A 23,632-nucleotide genomic window follows, 5' to 3' on the forward strand; every position below is an offset into this window, starting at 1 on the left:
GCAGGGCGGCGGAGAGTCCCCGCCCCCGGGGGGAGCGGCGGCCCGGGGCGGGCGCTGCCGCCGAGTTCCGCCTCCGCAGCCATGGCCGCGTAGCGTCTCCTCGGCCGCCGCGCTCGGACATGGCCTGCCGCGGGCCGGCGGGCTGAGGCAGCGCGATCCCGCCGCGGTGAGTGCGGGAGGAGTGCGGAGGCCGGGCGGGAGGCGGGCGGCCGGGGGGGCGCCCTTGCGGGGGAGCCCCGGGCCCGGCGCCGCCGCGCGGAGCGGAGCCGGGGGCGGCCGAGGGCGCGCCGCGCTGCGCGGAGGCCCGGCGGGTGCCGGCGCTGCCGCGAGCCCTGCGGCCCGGCCGCGCCGCGGTGACCTTGGGCAGCCCGCAGCCCCCGGGGAAGAGCGGGCGGGGCGGGAGCGGTGCCCGCGCCGAGGGCCGCGGCGCCGGAGAAGCCCTGGCCGTGGCCTGGCGCCGGGCCGCGGCGCCCGTTACCGCGGGCCTGGCGCGGCGCAGGGCTGCCAGCCGGCTTTAACCTGTTCGTAACCGTGCAGGAGCGTTAAACCTCGCCTTCCCCTCCCCCGCTTTCCATTACCTACGCTGCTCGTGCACGTTGGGCGGATTTCAAGTAGCTTTTTAATCTAAATAAAGTGACGCTGCTTTTTTTTTTCTTTTAAAAACGTAGATTGCTTAACTCTCAAACTTCCCCTATAAAACCTAACCTTTTAAAATAACTTCGTCGTGAACTACCCTCCTCCTCCCCACCCCGCAGAAGTCAGTGTTAGTTGAACTGTTGACTGTTGGATCAGCAAACGCTGTCAGAAACGATCTTGCTACGACGCTATGAGAGGGGTCCCAAAGCTTTGCCGCGGAGGTCGTTCGTTTCAAAACGGTACGTGGCCCAAGACAGACCCACGCTGTGCAACTGCTACGATGACTGACAGCACCCAGCAAACAGGCGTAAGTTTAGGTGCTCCGGGGCAGCGTGCTGGCCGCGCTAGGAGGGGCCCCAGCGATTATAATCTGCCTCTGCGCATTAAGTTGTAGGACCGAGGTCTGTAGCTTTAACAGTACGAGAGCCTGCAAGAAATGCATATGGCTCACAGAGATAAATGTACTGATTGAATTTTAAGATGCAGTCATGTTTAAGTGCTGTATCTCTAGGTTAATACTGATATTAAGAAAACCAACCCCCTGTGTACAGAATACAAGTAATAAAACTTAATTGCAAAAGAACTGAAAAACTTCATGCCTGTGAGAAAGCCACTTCTTTGCTGAAGTCTTGGACACAAAAATAAGTGCAATACTTTATTACATACCTGAATTGATGGGTGCACAGTACTTACCATGTCAGTTCAGACCGCCTTAGCGTGTGCTACTTGCAACATAACTGCTTCTGTGCGTTGTTCTGGCTATGGTCATTCCACTTACAGGTTACTCATATCCTTAATAAAACAGTCATAATAATTAGATGTAGCAAAACCTGTTATCAAGAGGTATGTTTCTCTGTCAGTGTAAAACTATCCATTTTAAGTATTTTGAATGGCCATCAATATCCACGCATGATTTCCCTTGTATTTTTTGGATATCCACCTTATTTTCAGTGCTCTTAAGTATAAAAAAGGAGATGGAGACAATGCTTCAGCCATGGTTTAGGATAAATAGATCCAGACTTTGATCTTCATTTTCAGGAAGAAGGTTGGTAAACATGAAACAGGTCATTCCCACCTCCTCACAGAGTTGATTAATAGTAGATTTAGGTATTATGACTTGAATCACTTCTTGCGTTTACGGTTTTATGATCCAGTTTTCTCCTCTTGCTGGGGAGGGAACTATTCTCTTTCCCTTGTGGATGTATGAAAGAGCCACACGTATTATTTGGTGGGTTCACTTACGCCTCGGTTTTGCCGTTGTATTGCTACGTTGATCAGAAGCGACGGGGAAATGGAACGCTCGCAAAAGCGAGCGTAACCTAATCAACGCAGACTGGACCAGCAACAGTTTCTCCTGATTAAATTGATATGAAATTCCTGATCAAAAGTACAGTTCAGTTGCTACTCCTCTAGTGGAAACAAACACAGATGCAGTATGTACTTCACAGTAGTTGGTCTTTCTCCGTGCACTTTGCTGCTGTCTGTTTACTACTCCTGAACTTCATTTGTGCAATTTATTTTGCTAGAGGAAGTATTGAGACCAATAAAATTAGGAATGGGATATATGCAAAAACTTAGGTTCAAAATCAGCTGCTTATATGTATATATAAAGGAGCAGACTTTGATTCTGAAATCCTAAAGTCTTCCCAACACCTACTCAATTCTGACAGGGAACAGAGCTCATTCATTTGAGGTAGCAAATGCTAAAGGGTAAAGGCTAGCAGGCCAATAACAAGTTTCTATTACATGGAAATGAATTGTCAGTAAATAGCTACAGAACTTGACTTCAAAACAATAATCAGAATAGAATGTCTGATGACAGTAAGATAAAAAGATGAGACCCACAGTGGATAAAAGGAAGTGAGAGAGTAGTTGGAAAAAACTTTTGGAAAGTAAAAGGAGAAGTGAGAGTAGTTAGCAAAAGTTTCTATTGAATCTTAGAAGCAAGGAGGAGTAAGTGCAGTGAATGAAGAAACTCGCGTCCGAGTGCGAAAGTGAGCAGTTCTTCTGGATTTCAGAAGATGATGATTCTGGTGCCTGGCCCTTACCCATCAGATGTTTCTTGTGTCAAATACAGACAGTTTGTTTCATGAACTGGTTTTTCTCGCACCGATTTCTATAAGATTACTAGCAGTAAGGCGGCAGCAAACTGCAGTTCTTTAAGAAGTGGCTAGAGACTGGTATGAGGTGAGGAGGAGGGAATCTGGGCTTATGCTAAGAGACAAGGAAGAACTTGTTGATGAACTAGAATGGATGTTAGCTGCCATAGGGCACCCAGCCTATGGCTGTACGCTTGCTCAGAACATACAGCAACAGAACGATTTACTACTGCTTAGGAGGAGAGCGAGGGAGAGAAGTGGGAGGAGGGGGGCTCATGCTGTTCTTGAATAAGTTAGCCTATTACAGTTCTCAGGTTTTGTTGTTGTTTTTTCCTTCTAATACCTAGTATTTTGGGCCCATTGCTTGTCTTGTTCATTTCTCTCTAAGGAAGAGAGGAAGACTGCCTGAAAAGTGCAATACTCATAGCCTGTATACCTCTTTTTTATTAATGTTTCGATCTCTTATAAATGGATATCTGATCATTTGGTCTTACTTGTCTCTACATGGATAGCAATGCTTTACCTAGGAGTTGTTGTTAGGCAAACCAAGTCTCTTCACCTTGTTGACCAAGGAAATGGAGTCGGTCTGACAATTAGTTGAATATAAACTAAAAGCTGTAGTCAGTCACTATTTTGAAAGTACTATGCCCAAAATGCACTGGTAGACTTGCATTTGGATTTTTTATTAATATCACCAGCAGTATTATTTCTGCTGTAAAAACCCATTTACTTCCCTTCTTCACCTTTTTTGACTTACAGGAAGAAACTTGTAAACTTTTACTGCATATGGCTTCCTAAATTTTAATAGCCTTCTAAACTGTAATGTTTATACATTTTTTTTCTTCATTATTTCTCAGTACTAACAATGAGTAGAGATGAGAACCGCGTATGCTTCTGGAACCAGTTTAGTATTTCCTACTGCTACTTGTTTTTCAAAGTTTCTGTTACTCAATCCAATTTGGATTGGTCTGTCATTATAAATGGCGAAGCCTTTGTTAGACCACGAATAAACACAAGTCTGTACTACCAAAAGCAAGAAGGCCAGAGTTCGTGACTGTCGTTAGGGACCTCAGTAATTTGAAAAGCGTTGAAAAGCTTATCTTCACTTGTGAATCTACAATCAGGAATTTGAGCTTTGTTAGCGTTCTCATTTCTGTCTCAATGCTCACTCTATACCCCAACTTACAGAGTGATAATAGCATTGAAAAAAGGTATAAGGGGAAAAAATAAAAATAAAAATCAAGATGCAATCACATCTTAAAGTTTGGTAGAAGCTTAAAAAAAACGTTGAGTGTCCCTCTGAACTAGGATTCTGAGCGGTCAACTCTGACAAGCAGTTGGTCAGTCTGTAGACTATAGTTAGGGAATTCTTGTATTTTTGCTGCATAAGATTCTGGAAATGCTAACTATATTTGCATAGTTCGCGTTCTGTACTTGAAGAATGAATTAGAGACTGCAACTGAAATTTCATATTTACTTACGACACATGTTGTGCATGTAATTCCATTAAGTAGGCTGCTGGGAATCTGACTGCTTTCCGAAGAAGTTATTCCTAATGCATGTCCATTCATTTTACTGCAGCATATGATATGAATTGTAGTGCTATAGGAGGTTTAGGGATAATACCTCATTCATGAGATGCTGTACGGACAGACTGAAAGCAAGTGGTTAGTAGCTCATGTCTAGAAAAAGGTTTGGAAGTATTTTCTGATCTGAAGAGACAAGTAAATTTAATATTGCACCTACCTGGCAATTTAAAAACCTGGAGTTATAACTGTTACTAATCATAACAGAAAACCATGGAAAACCAGCTTCTCTCTTGAGAAAGTGTTAAAGTTACACATTTGCTTTAATTTTCATATTAAAAACCCTCAGATTTTACTTTTATCCAAGAGTTTTACCTTTTTATAATTAGGTTCCAGAAGAGCTGCCCGTATCAAGCTTGCTCAGCAACGCTTGAGAATTTGCTAGCTTCTTTTGCCTTTCACTGGGTGGTTCATCTTCCACAAGACCTTGTTTTTCCTCATACGCACACAGACATGGAAACATTATTTTCATCTTTTCCAGAACACATATTGAGTTATAACACTCTGTTTAAGTTTGTCAGAACTCAACCAAATGCTGCCTCTTAAGATTCAGAAAATACTGGTTACATAACAAAGCAACTATAGACGATATATTTAGCAAGGAGTTAAAGCTTCAAAGAAAAGTCTATTTGCAGTTCCAAGGGCGGGGGGGGGGGGGGGGGGGACGACAAAAAAACTGAAGCCAATTAAAGATACACTCTGAAGGCAGGATTAGACAAGCAATGTTAAAGTCTTAATAAGAGTGAAGTCTTTCCTTGTAACTCCATAAGACTATACAAAGCATGCCTTTGTTTTAGGCAGAAAAAGCTTTGGATTGGGAAGATCCTTTAGGTTCATTTTGTTTGTTCATTTTTACTGAATGTAATTCTGTAATGAATTCTGTCTTGACTCTCAACACTGAATACTTCCTGAAAGTTCAAGTTGAGCATAAGACAACTTAGGGGGAAAAAACGTATTCCAGGTCTGTGCATCTTAAAACATTTTTAAGTTGTGGTAAAATGAGGACTTAATTATTTAATAATGCTAGAAAGTAAATCATAATCGTGAAATCATTCTAAGGAAGGATTTTTGACATGTTTATCAGCTTTGGAAAGATGCTATATAATTGGAAAGTTACCAAGTACAGCATCTGTATATATATGTAGTAAATTATCTAAGCAGCTGGACATTATGGCCAGTATGGCTTCAATAATTGCATGCCAGACCTTAAATCAAAGAAAAATCCTTAGATATGTATTTTATCTTATTTTTGCATTTACTTCCAATATGAGCTTATCAAAGGGGTGAGTTAACCTGGTGCCTTTATTTGATAACCAGTTTCTAAACCAGGAACAGTAAACTATTGATATTATGTGCAACGACACTTCAAAGAACGCAACGGCTCTGTGCTGTGGGAAGGGGTTGCATTCCCATCTTACCTTCTCGCTCTTGGCTGCACATACCAACTGCTCTCCTCACACGAGCTCTGTAGCTTTTCTGCCTCTTCAGCAAGCTGAATTGGCTCCATAAAAGGTTGGACAAGTACCAGAGCAGCATGAGAAATAGGGAGGAAAACCATGACAATGTCATTTGGTGGCAGTGAGCTTCAGATTGATTCAGTTGTGCAAAACTTCACTCTGAGGTTAGCGGCTGATGGGTTTTGGTCACACTTGTCATGCTGACCATCACTTTGGAGGTGTAAGGAAAATCCCCTGCTATTGTCTTGTCAAAGGTTTTAACTTATTTCCTCACCTTCAGAAGGTGGTTATTTGTTGGGAAGCATCTTTCTCCTTATTAGTTCCCCTTAATTCTTTGGTATTGCTAGCACTCTAATGTCTCCCCTATTGTGAGGCAGAGCTTGATTCTTTTTTCCAAGAGGCTAAGATACCCTACAGTGCATTAAATTCAAATACTTTAGCTAGACTACCTGTATGAGACTTAATGACCTATTACACGCAGAATGTAAGATTAGATGATTTAATAGTCCCCTCTGGCCAAACTCTGCTAAAGTATTTAAAGGATGCCTGAAGAACACTTCCGAATGGAAACAGAAAGGCAATGGTATGTGGGAGTTTAAGACCTACAGCACGTCCAAGGAATTTCAGATCGACTTACCGGTAGCAACCTTCCCTCTCTTCTACCTCAGCTTGCGTGTGTTTCTTACCAAGATGTTACAAGTCACCTTTCGATGGGTGTAGCATCCGTTTGCAGAGGTCAGCCCAAAGTGAGTCATAAAATAATTATCCATTAAAAATTTCTGAATACAGGTAGGTCAGCACATTTTTTATAACATACTGACTGGCTTTATGGTCAGATAAATCTGCAGGGTAAGATGATGATTAACATTTGTAAGTCATTACACATTTCTCTTTGTTTCATTACTCTTCTAGTGTTTTAAACATACTGTTCACATTCTTGATAGATTACATAGAGTTATTTCAAATAATTGTCATTTCTGAGGGGAGTAATTAATTTATAGTCTAATTTATAGTCTGCTAACTTTTCAGCTAATCTGCTTGCATCGGTAATATTTAGAATTAATAAAAGAGGACTTCTAAAGGATGATTACATTTGAATAGCTGCAATTTAAGCAGCTACAATGTTATTCCTCTAACTCTTGGCAAAGAACTTTTACTGACTCCCAGAATTAATTTTTCCTTTTATATTTTGTATTAGAAATAATTACCCAGAATAAATGACAGAATTTTCATTTTAAATAAATAGATGCATTTGTCTATGCATTTTTCTAGAGTAATATCAAAGACAGAGGCATGTTGATACTGATGTAAGCCAGGTTACAGCAGACCTGATCAGGTGCTATAACTCTGAATCATTGCCTAACAATTAAATTACATTTAGAATTCTTCATTACAATGTAATCTCTAACTGCATAAGTTCCAGGTGGTCTTGTATTTCTGATAATTCACAGAAGGTAGGACAGACTAGGTAATAATCCCATACAGTTAGTTATAACTAACTGCATTAAAAATAATTAATGGAATATAGTTGCACTTTTTCTACCTTTTATATTTTCTTTTTCAGACAAACTTTTATAGAGACTTCTAAGAAGCCGTGCCATCCTAGAAGGGACATAAGTAACAACATTAACATGCCTGCTGTGGCATCTGTACCTAAAGAGCTATATCTCTGTACTTCCTTGAAAGATCTCAACAAGAAGACAGAAATAAAACCTGAAAAGACCAGTACAAAGAGGTATCTAGACTTTTGTTTTGACTAGTAAATCCATAATCAATTAAACTATAAGTAGCGCATACTAAGTAGAGTTTTATGTTTATGTAAGTTAAATAATTTCCTCTATGTATTAAGTTTTAATTAGTTTCCCCCTTGAGGAACTCTAGGTATTAGAAGCATTAATTCTACTCTTCTGAGCACGGTCCACTCAGGTATCATGGACCTAAATTTCCTCAATTATTTCTGTTAAGTATCAAATCTTTGATGGCTTTACAGATAGATTTCTCAGCGATCAAATCAGATATGCTTACTGCCTACAGAAGATAACTTTACACACTGCCAAAACGTGACTTGGTCAGAGCGTGATGCACATGAAAGTTTGAGTGCTTTGAGAAAAGTCTATATAAATACTAGTTTATAAATGGTTTAAAAGTTCAGCAACTGGGATTCTGCATGGGAATAGAAAATACTTTATCTCTAGCATTTTTAGACAATCAGCCATTTCATTCTGTTTTATTGTGAATTCCTCTTTTCTCAGAGGAAATGATTGTTTTGAGAATGGGAAAGTTTCTTCATATATATACGTTTCCATATCTCAGTCTGCTATTTAATAATGGAAGATTATGAATAAGGTTAGCAAACAAAGTAGTGAAGGGAAACGTTATTTGAGGAGCATAATTGCAGTTCGTATTTAGTGAAAGGCTTATATTGAGATGGTAAGGCAAATATTTAATACATAGGTAGAAACCGTAAACACTTAAAATGGTATCTTGTGCTGAAAAGGTGCTTTACTCCTCTTTGATTTCAGTTATGTGCAGAGTGCCCTTAAGATTTTCAAGGCAGCAGAAGAAAGCAGACTGGACAGAGATGAAGAAAAAGCTTATGTCCTATATATGAAATATGTGACTGTTTATAATTTTATTAAGAAGAGACCCGATTTCAAGCAGCAACAGGTATATAAGCTTTCTGACTGACTACTTCTGCATTGGTAGAAACACAGAAAATGGAAAAGTACAGAGAAGTAGAAAGTATGGAAAGTTACACTAATACACATTCAGAGGATTACATTGATATTAAGTAAACTCTCTCATTTGTGCTGAGATTTTTTTCTTTCTTATTTTTGGCAACTCTGTCATTAATTGCTTCCACAGTTTGCTTTTGTCAATTACACTTAAGGTATATAAATTGCCAGATGTGTGAATATTTTTCACTGAGAGGTAATCCTATTATCTTTCTCATCCAAACCTTTCTTGGTGCAGTACTAAGGAGCTTGGGGCAAGTGGGAGACCGTGTTTGTTGTATTCATTTCAGGCCTAGCTAATTGAGCATAAACAAACATACATTGAGTTGCCTTGCATGTATATACACACATATACGTACACACACATAAATTTTAGTGCTATAGAACGATTGTATTTAATAGTGAATGTTTGAGGGGAAAATATCCAAAACAGTTGCTTTTGTTGGCATTCCTATCATTATATTATCAGTTTTCTGTGCATTACGTGCTCTTGATATGCACAGAAGTAGGGATTAAACAGTACTGTTAATATAAGTGGTGATGCTTGTAATTTTAGGATTATTTTCATTCAATTCTTGGACCTACAAACTTAAAAAAAGCTATTGAAGAAGCTGAAAGACTCTCAGACAGCCTTAAACTCAGGTACGTGACTACAATGCATAGATAAGATATTGTTCATTATACCTGAAGCCTGTACATTTGCAATTGCAAGTTTTCCTACTACACAGTAGTAAGGGATTAGGTTCGCAGTAGTTTGTGGATACCTGAAACTCTTGAGAACTTAAACTGTTTATCTGAGAAAGTCTGTTAGAGATAACTTTTGTCCTCACGCATTCCAGTAACTTGCCACTGTCTACATCATCTCAATTTTTGGTAACTAATTTGTTGATGTTGTCTCCTATTTTTGTTTAACATCTCTAATGAAAAGAAAACTCAAGACTTAAGCCATATGCGTGTCGGAGTTGAGCCATTTTCTTATAATGTTCTTTTCTGAGGGACATACAAAAGCCAGACGTAGTAGCAACATGCTCCTAAAGTTTACCTGTGTCAAAAAGCCCTCCTAATGTAGATTAGTTTATACTAAGAAAATACCTTTTACTTCAGCTAGCTGCTGCACAGAGACATCTATATGGAAAAAGCACAGTTTTGCCAGTATATAACTGAGGTGATAGAGGGGGCTTTTGGTAGCACAGCTATAACTGTCAAGTTATATGTCTTTGTACCATAAGCCACAAAATTGTATCAGGAAGCAGTTGGAAGGTGGATTTGATATTTAGGTGCCTGTTAATACAGTTTGCCTTCTTTCCAGCCTTATTTGCTTTTTCGCATTCTCAGCGGCTGTCTTGCTTTCCTCTTGCTTTCTCTCTCAGCTAAGCACTTTTTTCCCTTCCCTCTCTCCCATTTCAGTAGTTGCATAAAAGCACCTCATAGGCCCTTTAAAGTAGTTAAAGAAGCTAGTTTAGGTGAACATGGGAATAAGAGCAGTTGCATATATATGAAAATAGGCTTTTCAAAAATGTCTTATGACACAATATTTACTTTTTTTTTTTTAAAAAAGGGTTTTGCACTTCAACAGTACTACAAATTCACTATAAGACTAAACTCTCTGATAGAGTTATGGAACACCAAAATTATTTAGAGACTTATTATTCAGTAATTTTTTTTTTTTTTTTTTAAATCAGAGGAACAAAGTTTTGGAAGTTGATACAATCAATAATTTTTTTCTGCTATTCTGTGCAAAATATATTCATGTTTAAAGAGCATACAAATGTAACATGACTCCTGTGTAACTGCAGAAGCTACTTCATAGAAATTGTTATTTGTATAATTTCTTTTCCAGGCAATAGGCCAGCAAATAGCTTAAATGTTGATTGTTAACAAAAAGTGGAGCTAGTGAAATATCACTTGCGTAGGAGCAGGAATACCTACATGAATGACCTACTACATGCTTCAAAGGCATATTAATGGGTAAATGGGAAGTTAAGGGGTAAATGTTCCATATTGACCAAGTTCAATGAAAAGTTTAAACATATTTTAGTACCATTAACTCCAAAGGAGAACAAAATGCCCTGTCCTGACTTAGGACAGGGCCTTTGCTGAATCTAGATGCCTATTTAAAAATAAAATTACAGAGTTAAGCCTCCCCCTTAAGGAGAATTAGCTGAATAGACTCCAAAACAGAATAGACTCAGAGACAAAAATGTGGTGTCCATGATCTCATTCATTAACATGGTGCTTGTGGAATGAAATGCAACTTATAGTAATTGTCATACTAACCATGATTAAGTAATATAGCTCATTAAAATGAGCAATTACTAGTACAATTCAGTGTTCATGTCTCACTGCTTGGCTCAGTCATCAGTATTGTTAGTTCAAAAAGAGTTCTTTTTGGTTCTGTGGCTCACTGGTAACCCTTAAAGCTTCTCAGACGCCAACCCTTAAGTCTTTTCAGAGCTGTATTAGATTTAACTGAGTGCTACTTAACAGTGATGTGGTCTTACAAGCCTGCAGTTGGTAATCTAAAGGTTGTAGTTTGGAAGCCACTGGTTTACAGAATTGTGACTGTCTTGCCAATGGCAAAAGGCTAGAAAGCTAATTTTAAAGTCTAAGGCTTTATGAAGAGGATAACTATATGCAAGACCTACATACCAAAAAATGTTGGGTGTACACAGTTCTAATGTTGACTTCATTGTAGCTCCAGTGTTTAAAATAAACAGCAAGGGGACTAGTAAGATCATAACAATATTATAAAGTTGCCTTTATATAGGATGCTTGTAGCTAGTTTTATCTGACTTCTCAGAAAAAAAAGTTTAGAAAGGACTAAGTTAGCTTAGTCCTAAGTGGTGGCGGCGTTAGCACTGTTGCAAAACCAAATAAAATACCTGGGGTGATCGTTACAACGTGTGGAAATTTCCCCGTGATTCATCAGTATTTTCTCTTACCTTTGAGAAATGAAAAACTGACTAAATCTAGTGATGCCATAGCTAAGCGTGACCTCAGATCGGGGTGGGGGGGTGGGGGGGCGCTAAACCTTAACAGCAATGGCTATGAAGTGAACCCAAAACAGAATTTAAGAACAAGAAAACCCTCCCCCAGAAGTGAGAGGAATAATATCAAAGGGTCAGGGAAGAAACTGGAGTTTGTGGGAAATATGAAATTCCACAATACTTCAGCTTTCCCCCTCCACCCCCAAAGATTTAATGATTTTGATGCTAATTATACAAGACTAGCCAATAATGAGATATTGGGAAAAAACAGGCTGCTTTTTTTTTTTTTTTTTTTTTTTTAAATTCCCCTCAATAGATATGAGGAAGCTGAAGTTCGGAAAAAACTTGAAGAGAGGGACAGACAAGAGCTGCAGAAAAAGCAAGAAGCAAAAGAGGATGGAAAGAGTTCAGCGAAAAATTCTTCAGAGAGTGCAGTGGATTCCAAAGGAAAAAGCCAAAGGGTAATTGAAAATGTTTACAAATTCTCTAATTCAGTTTAAATATATAGTTTTGATCTAGCATTTGGTCTCCCTTAGCAACTATTTCCAGTGGAGGGTCAGGGTGGTTTTTTGTTTGTTTTTAAAGCAAAAAAAAAAAAAAAAACTGAAAATCAGTTTACACTCTCCGTAGTTTTTCTTTGAGATTTCTTTGGAAAAGGCTAGGTCCTTCCAGCTTCTGAAGCATGCAGAAAACAGAATTTGACTTGGCAAAAAGCTAGTCTATGTATAGTAAAACTACATTTATCAGCATTGCCAGAACTACCTTACACAGGAAACCTAAGGTTTCTGCATGGTAATAAGCTGATGTTACAGATAACATGCCTCCTCTTTAGTAGCAATAGCATAGCAAGGAACCCCATCTCTCCACAAATGTTTCAGTAATTTCATCTAGTAGATGACACAGTCCTAGGTTTTATTGCCTTTTTAATTGATTTCTGTCTAGGTAGGGCAACTACGCTGGTATCTTTCTAGTGTGTTTGTCAACATAACATTAGAAGAGGCTGCTTCTTTTGGGGTTTCTTTCGTAGCTTTCAGTCTGACCAGTTTCCTTTGAGTTCTGTGAGAGTCAGTGTCTGTTGGCCGTCTTGGTTCTGACTATGAGATATGAAATTAACTTTTTTCTTCTTCTTTCAACACAGATCAATGGTGAGAAGAAGCAGTCACTGGAAAAAAAGGAACAGTCTGACAGTCTGAGTGGTAAGAGACATGTTCCCTCTGATGTGGAAAGAGACTCTATATACCTATTCATCTCTTACTTCTCTAGTTGCAGTTCTTTATAGGAAGAGTTATTTCACAGTCAGAGCAGTTTGTTGCAATTGCAGGTATCCTGTAACTTTAAAAAAAATATATATCTATCTTCACATTTTCAATGCAGTTTAATTATTAAAGCTGAACTAGCCCAAGTGTGATCAAAATAGAAACAAAAATATATCTTCAGCTGATGGGGAAAATTTCTAGCCAGGCTGAAATGTGTCAGCTTTCTTAGTTAAAGAAGAAATCCCTTCAGCCCCCCCTCCCCACCTCCCTAACTTCTGGATTTTGTTCATGTAATAAACATGTGAGATTGTCCTCTAGAGTTCTCAACTGCAGAGGAACATCTGCAGCATGTAGTTTATGAATACCTGCCTATATAGCTTGATTTAAGTGAAACCACAGAAAGTTTAACTAATCGTTTAAGCGTTCAATATTGTCTAATTCAGCAGATCCACTGCTAATCATTATAGCAGTAGGAGCAACAGGTGCCAATATGTTTGAGTGTCTCACCTCCATGACTGTTTGGGAGGAATATACACAAATGGATTCTGTACACACTTTCTGTTTTGTTTCATCTATCTGCAGTCTTGACTTCTCGAGTGAGATGTGATCATAGCTATCTCTTTGTACTGTAGCTTTTTGCTTCTAATAACTTCTGTATCTCAAGGAGCAGTCTCAGCTGAGAAACTGTTTGCAATGATGACAGACAAAAACATTGAACTGATCATAATGGACACTCGAAGCTTGAAAGATTATCAAGAATCCTGTATTCCAAGATCTATCAGTGTCCCAGAAGAAGCTATCAGTCCTGGGTATGGAATAATGTTAAATGACAGTGAACTACTTAAATTTCTCTTGAAGTATGTCTTATTTACTTCCCCTTGTGTAAACTGACAGGGGAAAAAAAGTCACTGTGTTAGAAGGATTATGTGCTATTAAAGCTTGTACACTTAGATTAAGAGTCCCTGATGTGTGTGGGCGAGATGTACCTTGACAGCTCTGCTATTGTAGGTACTGACTTTAAGCCAGACCAGATGTATTTTATCCATAGATACAAGCATATAAATATCTGTGGATTGTACATTCTTGAACAAAATGTTACTTGTATATTTGTCCTTAAGTGCGTGTTAATTCGTTTCAGGGTTACCACTAGCTGGATTGAAACTAGACTCCCAGAGGATTCTAGAGATCTATGGAAGAAGAGAGGACATTTTGATTATGTTATACTGCTAGACTGGTTTAGTTCTGCAGGAGACTTAAAACTAGGAACAACTCTTCAGAGCCTGAAAGATGCGCTTTTTAAGGTTGGCAGATTTGGCATTTTATATTACTTTATCCCAATAAGTATGAAGCTCTGACAGTATCTATAATTACAAAGTATATGGGAGACTTGGGATGTTTTAGGCAAACATTGTGGTTCAGTTTTCAAAGACTATATTTCTGCTGTCAAAAGAAGGAGTCTGTTTAAGTTGCACTTTCTCCTGCTTGTGCTTTAGAAAAGGACCATGTAAATGATTAAATAGGTAAATGACCAACATGATTTAACTCTCCTGCTCAACAGGCTTTTTCAGAAAGTTAACGTTTTGCTTTCTAAAGCTAATGCTCCTAATCACACGGCAGGCTTATCAAATAAGAAACTGAAGCAAACGTTATAATAACTTTTTCTATGTAGAGGATTGTTACCAGAACAATCAGTAAGTAGTTCTGTTTTGGAAAAACTCATACCTGTTGCAGGTAGAACGAGGAGCCTCACTATGCTGAGCCTTCCCATACACAAAGAGAATCTCTATCCCCAAAGGGGTTTTGCAGCCTGTTTAATTCTCATTAAAAATTTTCAAAAATAACTTTTCTCTTAATGTGATCACTAGACACAGTCTTTTACAACACAGGAGTTAAGTGATTTAAAAATAGCAAAGAAGCTTTTAAATCCTAGTTTCAACTTTTCTTCTTTCAGTGGGAAAGCAAAACTGTACTGCAGAATGAACCTTTAGTCCTAGAAGGAGGTTATGAAAATTGGCTCCTTTGTTTTCCCCAGTACACAACAAATGCTAAAGTAACTCCACCCCAACATAGCAGGAGTGAAGCAGTGACTGTTTCTTGTAAGTATAAAGGATGACACCTTCCCCCCCGCCCCCAAATTCATAATTACTGGATGTAACTTTAAGTCACTCAAGTGTTTTTGTGATAGCCTTGTCCTGGGCTAGATCTCTAAGTAAGTATTTGGATCTGGTGGAGGCTTTTTTTTTTTTTAAAGCTGTCTTTCCCCCCCTCCCCTCACCCTCCCAGTGGATTTTTCTTATCCATCTCTGGAAGAGCCAGCTCCTGTTCTACCTGTTGTTGCAATAAAGCCATCTCCAATAGAAGTAACTGAGAATGAAGAAACAGAAAGTAATTTGGAAGAGAGACTGAAGTCGCTTAACAGACCAAGTGCACAGGCTGCTACTGTTCCAAAATCTGACAGTTCATTTGTAGTTAACCCAGTATCAATTACAAGAAGCATCCCTGAGGTAAGCCCTTTTTTTGTTTGTTTTCTTGGTGCTGATATGTTAAGCCGCTAGAGACTCATCAAGTGTAGAAGCCTAAATCCATAAAGAAATGTTTTCAGTATTTGTCTTAGCCAGATACTGAATTACAAAAGTACAGTGGTACAGAGACCACTGATGGTCTGTGAAGCTATGGTAAGTAATCCACAGAGCTTTATTAAACTGAACGTACTTAACATACTTGCAGAGTTTTCAATGAAGATTTTGTCACGGGTGCTTGAGAAATTGAGGGTCAGCAATTACTCATTAGTTCAGAAAGTCTGTAAACAAACTTATCTACTCAGAGCATACATGTCATGAAGTAGGGAGAAAGGAAGTTAGGCCATGTCTTACCTTGGTTATTCCAAAGCCCAGCTTTCTGAAACATTCCAAGTAGTCTGTCAGTCTTGGCACAATAATGAAATATGAGGAATTTTTTTGTTTCTTCCTTTCACAGGGATAAAACTTCAGTTACAAAAAAACAAAACAACAAAAAAAGCTTTGTAGAGCACTTGTACTAAAATAATTTGCTTTCCTTGGCAGACAGGGCTCTTAATTTTCTTTCTTATAGATGCTTCCTCTAAGCTCAGATTTTAGCTAAGAGACCCTAACCTGTGGAAAATACTTTTATCTCTTATTCCTACATATCTCTGTTTTTCACTGAACTAGACTGTCTCTTTCTCCAGAACTTCCATTCCTGTATCAAACACAACCTGCTCTCCTAGGTCTGAGCGTAAGGCATTCTTAAATACCTCTCCCCACCTAGCAGATCTGCTTAATCACATGCTGTGTCGTGTGATTGAGAGCCACACCCAAATTAGGGTGGCTTGATTGCCCTAAAATGTTCACCTTTGAAAGTTTGAAAATAAAGATTGAGTTGTACTAATGAGTGCTTAATACTGTCTTTATGATTCTGTAGAGCTTGTTAATTCTTACCTCACATCTGGAAATTAAGTGAATACCTAATTTCTTTAATAGGTAATTTGAATAATCAGATTTACTGAAGTTGAAAGTTCATTATCCCTCTGGCAGAAGCAGACTTGATATCATCTTTGTTCTTTCACAAATCTCACTTGGAAAAAGTTTAGCTAACAAAGCAGTAGTAGCTGTGGTGAATTTGTTGTTCTACACATTGCGTTACAGGTTGATCGTACTAAAAAGCCTTCAGTAAAACTTCTGGATGATAACAGACCAAAATATGAAAGTACAGTCAGTGACAGCCAGCCTGCTGAGAACGGACGAATCATTCCAGACCGGTCCACAAAGCCACTACGTGATGCAAAGAACATTCTGACAGAAGAAGAAAAAAGTCGCGTACATGCAGAAACTGCTGCCCTGTTAGAGAAGAACAAACGGGAAAAAGAATTGCGGGAGAGGCAACAAGAAGAGCAGAAAGAAAAACTTAAGCGAGAAAAAGAAGAACAAGAACAGAAAGCAAAGGAAGAAAAGAAAGAAAAGGAATACAAAGAAAAGCTGCAACAAGCCAAAGAGGATAGAGAACTGAAGGAGAGGGAAGAGCAGATAAAAAGGGAGCAGGAGGAAAAAGAACAAGAGAGAGCGCACAAAGAAGTAATAGAAGCAAAACAGCAAAATAAAAATGAACCAGAAAGTACGGATGCAAAAAGTATCGAGATTGACAAAATATCTATGGAAGAAAGAGAAAAGGGGACCAGAACACCAGAAATGCAGAGATGTGCATTAGGAGATACGGCCTTTGTGACCGTCTCAGGCAAGGTTAGTAAGAAAAGAGCAAATCATCTCCAAGCTTGGAGTAATTATTCAGTATGATTTGTGAGTGCATCTTGAAGTGAGATAGTATCAATCTGGAAGTTTTAAATATATTTAAATGTCATGTAGGCCTACCATTTTTACACAAATATAGAGGAGAAAGTTAGAACCAAGACACAAAAGGTTAGATTTTTACAGACAACTTGGAATCTGACGGTGGGTGGGCAGCATGGGATTCCCATAGGATAAAAAAATTTCCCACAGATGTGGAAATAGAAGGGATGGCCCACAGGCCGCTATTCTCCGTTTCAACTCTAGAGACATGGTAATATTCAATCTCCTATGCCAGCCCCATAATACATACTCCATTATTGTAACACATGCTAGGGAAAGACCGAATCATATTATCGTAATAAATGCCCTACTACATAAACACGGGTGAAAAATTTGCAAACTGCTATTAGTGTGAAATACTCATCTGATTGTGGAAAAAGGGCCATTTGTGAAGAACAGATGTCTTAAACACTTTTCAAAAATGTGTTAGGTTATTTTTCTTTTCTTGCAGTTGCTATTTCACACAACTCTGTTGATACTAATGTAATACTAATACACAAGGAAGCCAAAGTAAAGGTTCCTGGGAAATCCTAACACAGTCATTCCTAAGCTTTTTTTTGACTGATAGAGCAACTTCACATATTCCTGTCCCTGATAAATAAAATCATAATGTTGGCTTTACAGTGTGCCTTGTTCATGGATGATCTTTGGCACAGTGACAAGTGCAAGGGGGAAAAAAAATCTTATATTTAACAACAAATTGTAAAATTCACAGTTTTTATTAGGGAGAGCGTTGTGAGTGGAACTTTATTTAGGAGCTCTTGAAACTATCCAACTGCCCAACTGTGCTATGTAACACAACGTTCGGCTATAAAGGCTATTCCAAAGAATTGTTATATGAGCTAGGAAAAATAAAAATGATCAGTTTATTTGTAGATACCTGCTCTAACCACTTGTTGGTGGCACTTGTATTTAACAACAGCAGCAAAAAAAAAAAAAAAAAACTCTGCTTTTTCCCAATTCTGCTTTATCGGCCCTCTTTACTGACATTCCACATGAAAATTGAAAGCCTTCTCTCAAAATCTTTTACAGCAAACGGGGGTTAAAGGACAACCAGACAGTGGAACTCAAAAGCCAGGAGCCCTTAGAGAGGATTCTGAACAAGATACTGAAAGACTTAAAGTAAATACAATGTGTTATATGTAGCCAAAAACAATCAAGAGCAGATGCTTTATGATTATTATTTCATATCCTGTTAAATTCCACCTCATTTTAATTGTTAAAGTCTTCTCCTTAAGAAAAGATGAGCCATATTCTACAGCTGTATTTGCTTTTTCCATTTGCCATTCATCTTCAACAAATGTATTTGAAACTTTCACTGGAAATCATTATATGTTTCTGATGGTATTAACAAATATTCCACGCATGTTCATCATCTCATGCATACCCCTTTGCATCCCATTTTGGAAAGGAGAGAAGGTCATCCTTATAGCTTAACAGAAGCATGTATTCCTAATAAAGTGGCTTCCTTAGGGAAGGAATTAACTATTCAGATTTTTGCAAGATGAATTGCCCTTTTTTGTAACCCCTCTGGAGCACGTCAACAAATTGATTTTGTATAGATTGAGTAATTTAAGAAAAAAGTGGTACTTAATTACCATATTTCTGTCCTAAAGTAAGTCACATCTCTAGCTATAATCAAGGATTTTTTATTGAACTGTTTTGTATAAAATCATTTACCTACATAAGAGAAGTCATATACAGATTGTTGTCCTGCATAACTAGCTGTACGTACCTTACATTTCTATTGTATTTATTAGTCTCAGCGGGAGCCGTTAATGAGAGCACGAAGTGAGGAAATGGGAAGGATAATACCAGGACTGCCTGCAGGTTGGGCAAAGGTAACTTTCTGTTCTGAAATTATAATCCAGTTACTTTGTGCAGTTTTGTAGTGAATTACAGTTGCATCATATTTCTAAGTTAGATCTTGTTTGATTTATTCTCTTAAACTTTCCCAGTTATTTTCTGAATCTTAATTTTTAATGAAGCAAGTGGAGCTCATCTGCAGCTTCTGGTACTGAGCAGTTGCTGTTTGTTTATTTTGGTGCAAGTGGTACCTGCCAATAAATTTAATCCACCAACTGTTGAGTTAATCAGTACTGTAACATCTCAGTGTTTGAAAAATTCAGGCACTGTTCATAGAGTAGCCCAAATGTAGGCAGTCAAGTTAATGATGGATTTTTACCTGGCTTTGAAACCATTTGTTTTTCTTTCCCAAGTTTCTGGATCCAATCACTGGAACCTTTCGTTATTATCACTCGCCAACAAATACTGTTCATATGTATCCACCAGAAATGGCTCCTTCATCCACTCCTCCATCTACCCCACCAACCCATAAACCCAAGCCACAGGTGACTGCTGAACGAGAAAGAGAACACTCCAAACTGAAGCGCTCCTACTCTTCCCCAGATATAACCCAAGCCATTCAGGAGGAGGAGAAGAAAAGAATTCCTGTAACCCCTGCAGTCAATCGTGAAAATAAGTAGGTCTGATAAGTTACAGCATCACAATTCATACAATATGATAGCATATAGGACTTTCTTTGTCTTTATTCAACTAAATCCATTAATATTTTCTAAGTACTTTACGAAGGCATGCAAGAGTTTCTCTGACAGACTTCAATGTTATCACGGCAAGTTCAAAGTATAGGGCACGTTTGAGAACTCTTGCAATTATCATCCGATAACCTGGCTTTTTGGAGGTCACAGTGTTAACTGATCGATAGTTGCTTTTTGTGTGGTGGTATTTGTGTCAAGGCTTCTGACATCTTTTGAAATGCAGAGTTTCAGTTTTTAAACTGATTAGTTAAATCAACCAAGAGTTATTTTTTTCATCCATGAATTAAAAAAAATACATATACATATATATATATATATATATATATATATATATATATACACACACACACACACACATACTGATTTAGTGTAGAACTCAGCCTTCTTACAGGTCAGTGTGTATGGATTTCTCATTATTGCATTGACTAGTCTTGAATACCTTAAATGATGGCATTTGGTGACCTCCTGTGACAGGGTATTTCATTTCTTGTGAGGGAGGATTGTTCTGTTAAGTTATGTGCATAGTCTTACTTTTCTGTGTCCGTTGAGGCTGCAGAACTAGACAGAGTGGGAACAGGGATTTCTTTAGAGCCAGCTGATACTGCTTGGCTGGAGAAGTCTGTTAAATGACATAAGGCATGCTGTTTAACTCCAAGGTCTGAAGTGTGCTGCCTTCTCAGAGCTTCAAAATGATCTATGAGAAGACAGCTGGGTCACTGCATGACAGAATGGAGCTCTACAGTGTGCCTTGTACAGTGTCAAGCCTGAGACTGGCTTAAAAAAAATAATTTCTTCCTTACAGACCAATCTGTTACACTAAAGCTGAAATTTCAAGACTCTCTGCATCACAAATTCGGAATCTCAATCCTGTGTTTGGGGGATCAGGACCAGCTCTCACAGGACTTCGAAATCTAGGGAACACTTGCTATATGAATTCCATATTACAGTGTCTGTGCAATGCACCACATCTGGCTGACTATTTTAACAGAAATTTGTATCAAGATGATATTAACAGGTAACGCTCTATTTTTCTCCTCCTTTAATTGACGATTGAAGGAAGAATGTCTTTACGATTGTTAATTTAAAAAAAAAATCAAATCTGTAATGAGGTTAAGGTTTTAAGAAAGAAAACACTAACTTCAAATCTTTGAGAGCTTTTTCAAGTTCACTTGGGGGACGAAATGGGCTTTACTAGATAATCTTATTTACATTATGCTCACCGCATTGATAAATAGCTGTGCTAGAGTCTCCTGACTCAAACAAAATGTTTGAGAAGCAGTTTACAAAACAAGCAGAAAATATTTGTACCTTTCACCAATCCAATTTTGAATATGGAACTAACACATAGTATGTAAAGTACATAGTGGCAAAGTAGACAAAAATTTTAGTTCGATCCTACAAGCAGTTATTCTTGGTTTAAAGAAATTACTTTAAAACTGGGATAAAGTCTTGTATTAATAATAATAAAGTCTTATTTGAATGGCTGTGTTTTATGTCTGTTTAATTGTACAGGTCAAACTTCCTGGGGCATAAAGGTGAAGTGGCTGAAGAGTTTGGTGTAATAATGAAAGCTTTGTGGACAGGACAGTATAAATATATCAGTCCAAAAGATTTTAAAATTACAATTGGGAAGATTAATGACCAGTTTGCAGGATATAGCCAGCAGGACTCTCAAGAATTGCTTCTCTTTCTAATGGATGGCTTGCATGAAGACCTAAATAAAGTAAGTAGTACACTTTTAATTAATTATACATCTGTCAAATGATCAAGAGAAAAGTTTAAAACCTCTTACTTTAATTAAGTAAGGAATTAAAAGAAAAAGTTTTGTGCTAAGGCAGAAATATTTAAAAAAAAATTTTTTTTTTTTTTTAAGCAGCTTCTGAGTATGCTTGAACAAGCATTTCTGCTGGTTTTACCTTCTCCATTGCTGTTTGGAGACAAAGTCCCATTTCCTTACTTCCCTCTGTCTGGCAGGTCCCGGAGCTGCTAAAATGGCTTGCTTTTCCTATATTTATGTAGAGTTGGAGGTCCTGAGGTCTACTCAGTTTTGCATCAGCTGCCAGGAGTCCCTTGTAGAGGCTAACTTTTGTAGCTGTTTCAGGCCAAGTGGTTGAAGAGGCTGAGCCCAAAGATGCTGTGGTTTACAGAATACAGGGAAAATAAGACAAAGATTAGGTGGCAATTTACTTTCGGTTTTCTGAGCTGTGGTGGGAAAACCCTTTTCTCTGACATCTCTATGTTTTTGGGGTACTGATACCCCCCGGAGTCTTCATCTGTCAGGCTCCTTGAATGATTGAACCATATATGCCTTGTATCTAGAGAACACGTAATCTAAACTAAAGGTTTTCAGCCTGGAGAGTACTGGCCATTGAATCCTGTAGAAATCTTCTCGGGAGTCTGCTAAAGGTAGGAGAAGCTTGCTAGGAGAAGCAAGTTTTGTGTTGTAGCCTTAAAACTGTGATAAGCACCTGCAAATAGAAAAAGGTTTAAAACAACCAGTCTAGGTCATTATGCATTAGCGAAAAGACTTCTTTAGGCTGAACTTTTTCCTATCAAGTTGAATGTATAATAAAACTAGCAGTATCAGGTCTTTTCAGTTATTTGCTGCTCGGTTGTTTTCTGCTCTTATTTTTATGATGCCTCTGATGGCCCGTTAGCTTAAGTAAATTGTAGGATGTATGCTGTTGTGCATCATGTGACGCTTACCCATTTTCTGCTTTGTGATCACGACAGTCATTCATTAGCTTAATGCTTTCAGTCCACAAATCTAGGTTACTCTATGTAGATACGTATCTAGTTTTTCAGAAAGTAGAGCTATTTTCAGGTAGTAGTAACTTTTGGGGAAGTGATCTGTCATTCCCTCGTCAGTTCCATCACTACTGAAAGCTAGTGGGTGGCGGCAAAGTATGAGACTGGTATGAGTCTTTGAGGGCAAGGTATGTAGTTCTAACATGTATCAAAAACAAAGTACTGGTATGGCACATGACTTTTGCAAGAAACCAGTATCAATGTCTCAAAATAGAAGTTTTTCACAATTTAAATTAACTTATAGTGGATACGTATTGCTGTTTGTGTTACTGGAGCCTTGCGTGGAAGTAGAATGAAATGCAAGTATTCAGAATTAATGCAGAAATTAGTTCTGTAACAGTAAAAGGTACTGAGGAGAATAATGGAAGAAACATAACTAGATAAGAAATAGATGGCTACACTGATGTGTTTAAATAATCTTGGAAATGCTCAATAGTATGTTTGCCTCTAGCTGAAACTTTCTATTTTTTACATATGTTAACATATGATTGAGGTATTTAAATTTCTGTTAACCAGGCTGACAATAGGAAGAGATACAAGGAAGAAAACAATGATCATCTTGATGACTTCAGAGCAGCAGAACAAGCTTGGCACAAACACAAACAGCTCAACGAATCCATTATTGTGGCACTCTTTCAAGGCCAGTTCAAATCTACAGTGCAGTGTCTTACATGTCACAAGAAGTCCCGGACCTTTGAGGCTTTCATGTATTTGTCCTTACCACTTGCATCCACTAGTAAATGTACGCTGCAGGTAAGGTGGCACAAGAAAGAAACAGTTTTCACAGTAAAAACACTTCTTTTCATGATTTTGTTAGGATGCTGCTTCTGCTCAACCTCTTGTTGAAGGGGTTTGTCAATATTTGCAGCTTAATTTATACTAACCTGAAACATGAGCATGAGTTTTCCTTACTTTTTAATTTCTCCTAAAGTTTAAAAAAAAGACATTTCTTAAAAGTTTTAAAATACAAGCAAGATGGAAATATTTAAGTCTCAGTGGCAGAAAAGACTGTATAGTGTTTGTCTTTGTAGGTCATAGTATAAATTTTTTGTTTTGTTTGTTTTTTTGTATGTTTTTTAAACAAAACGTTGATATGTTTTGAAAGACTTGCAGCTAATTAATGCATGCAGTAAATTGTACTTCTGCACA

At 38.2% G+C, this 23,632-nt stretch overlaps 2 protein-coding genes across 14 annotated transcripts in view; one reads left to right on the forward strand and one right to left on the reverse strand.

Annotated features, from left to right (window-relative positions):
- USP8 (ubiquitin specific peptidase 8) overlaps nucleotides 1–23,632 on the forward strand; it is a 25,627-nt gene continuing 1,995 nt past the window's right edge. Inside the window, exons 1-18 of one of the 12 annotated variants that reach the window (XM_068958916.1) lie at nucleotides 22–166; nucleotides 756–875; nucleotides 7,343–7,513; nucleotides 8,301–8,445; nucleotides 9,070–9,155; nucleotides 11,817–11,961; nucleotides 12,639–12,696; nucleotides 13,421–13,565; nucleotides 13,895–14,057; nucleotides 14,708–14,852; nucleotides 15,040–15,260; nucleotides 16,419–17,009; nucleotides 18,150–18,239; nucleotides 18,878–18,958; nucleotides 19,337–19,599; nucleotides 20,478–20,690; nucleotides 21,188–21,398; nucleotides 23,000–23,236. In XM_068958916.1, the coding sequence (XP_068815017.1) occupies nucleotides 7,410–7,513; nucleotides 8,301–8,445; nucleotides 9,070–9,155; nucleotides 11,817–11,961; nucleotides 12,639–12,696; nucleotides 13,421–13,565; nucleotides 13,895–14,057; nucleotides 14,708–14,852; nucleotides 15,040–15,260; nucleotides 16,419–17,009; nucleotides 18,150–18,239; nucleotides 18,878–18,958; nucleotides 19,337–19,599; nucleotides 20,478–20,690; nucleotides 21,188–21,398; nucleotides 23,000–23,236 (2,898 nt within the window). In that variant the 5' untranslated portion in view covers nucleotides 22–166; nucleotides 756–875; nucleotides 7,343–7,409. Of the gene's footprint in view, nucleotides 167–668; nucleotides 944–7,342; nucleotides 7,514–8,300; nucleotides 8,446–9,069; nucleotides 9,156–11,816; nucleotides 11,962–12,638; nucleotides 12,697–13,420; nucleotides 13,566–13,894; nucleotides 14,058–14,707; nucleotides 14,853–15,039; nucleotides 15,261–16,418; nucleotides 17,010–18,149; nucleotides 18,240–18,877; nucleotides 18,959–19,336; nucleotides 19,600–20,477; nucleotides 20,691–21,187; nucleotides 21,399–22,999; nucleotides 23,237–23,632 lie in introns of all 12 variants that reach the window. The other 11 variants (XM_068958913.1, XM_068958919.1, XM_068958921.1 and 8 more) reach the window with 11 other exon arrangements.
- Nucleotides 21,443–23,632, reverse strand: part of USP50 (ubiquitin specific peptidase 50) — a 12,791-nt gene continuing 10,601 nt past the window's right edge. The window contains exon 8 of one of the 2 annotated variants that reach the window (XM_009681327.2): nucleotides 21,443–22,143. The gene's annotated coding sequence lies outside the window, so the exon portion shown is untranslated. The remainder of the gene's footprint in view (nucleotides 22,144–23,632) is intronic. The other variant, XM_009681328.2, reaches the window with a different exon arrangement.

This window comes from Struthio camelus, chromosome 12, assembly GCF_040807025.1.
Source record: "Struthio camelus isolate bStrCam1 chromosome 12, bStrCam1.hap1, whole genome shotgun sequence".
NCBI lineage: Eukaryota > Metazoa > Chordata > Aves > Struthioniformes > Struthionidae > Struthio > Struthio camelus.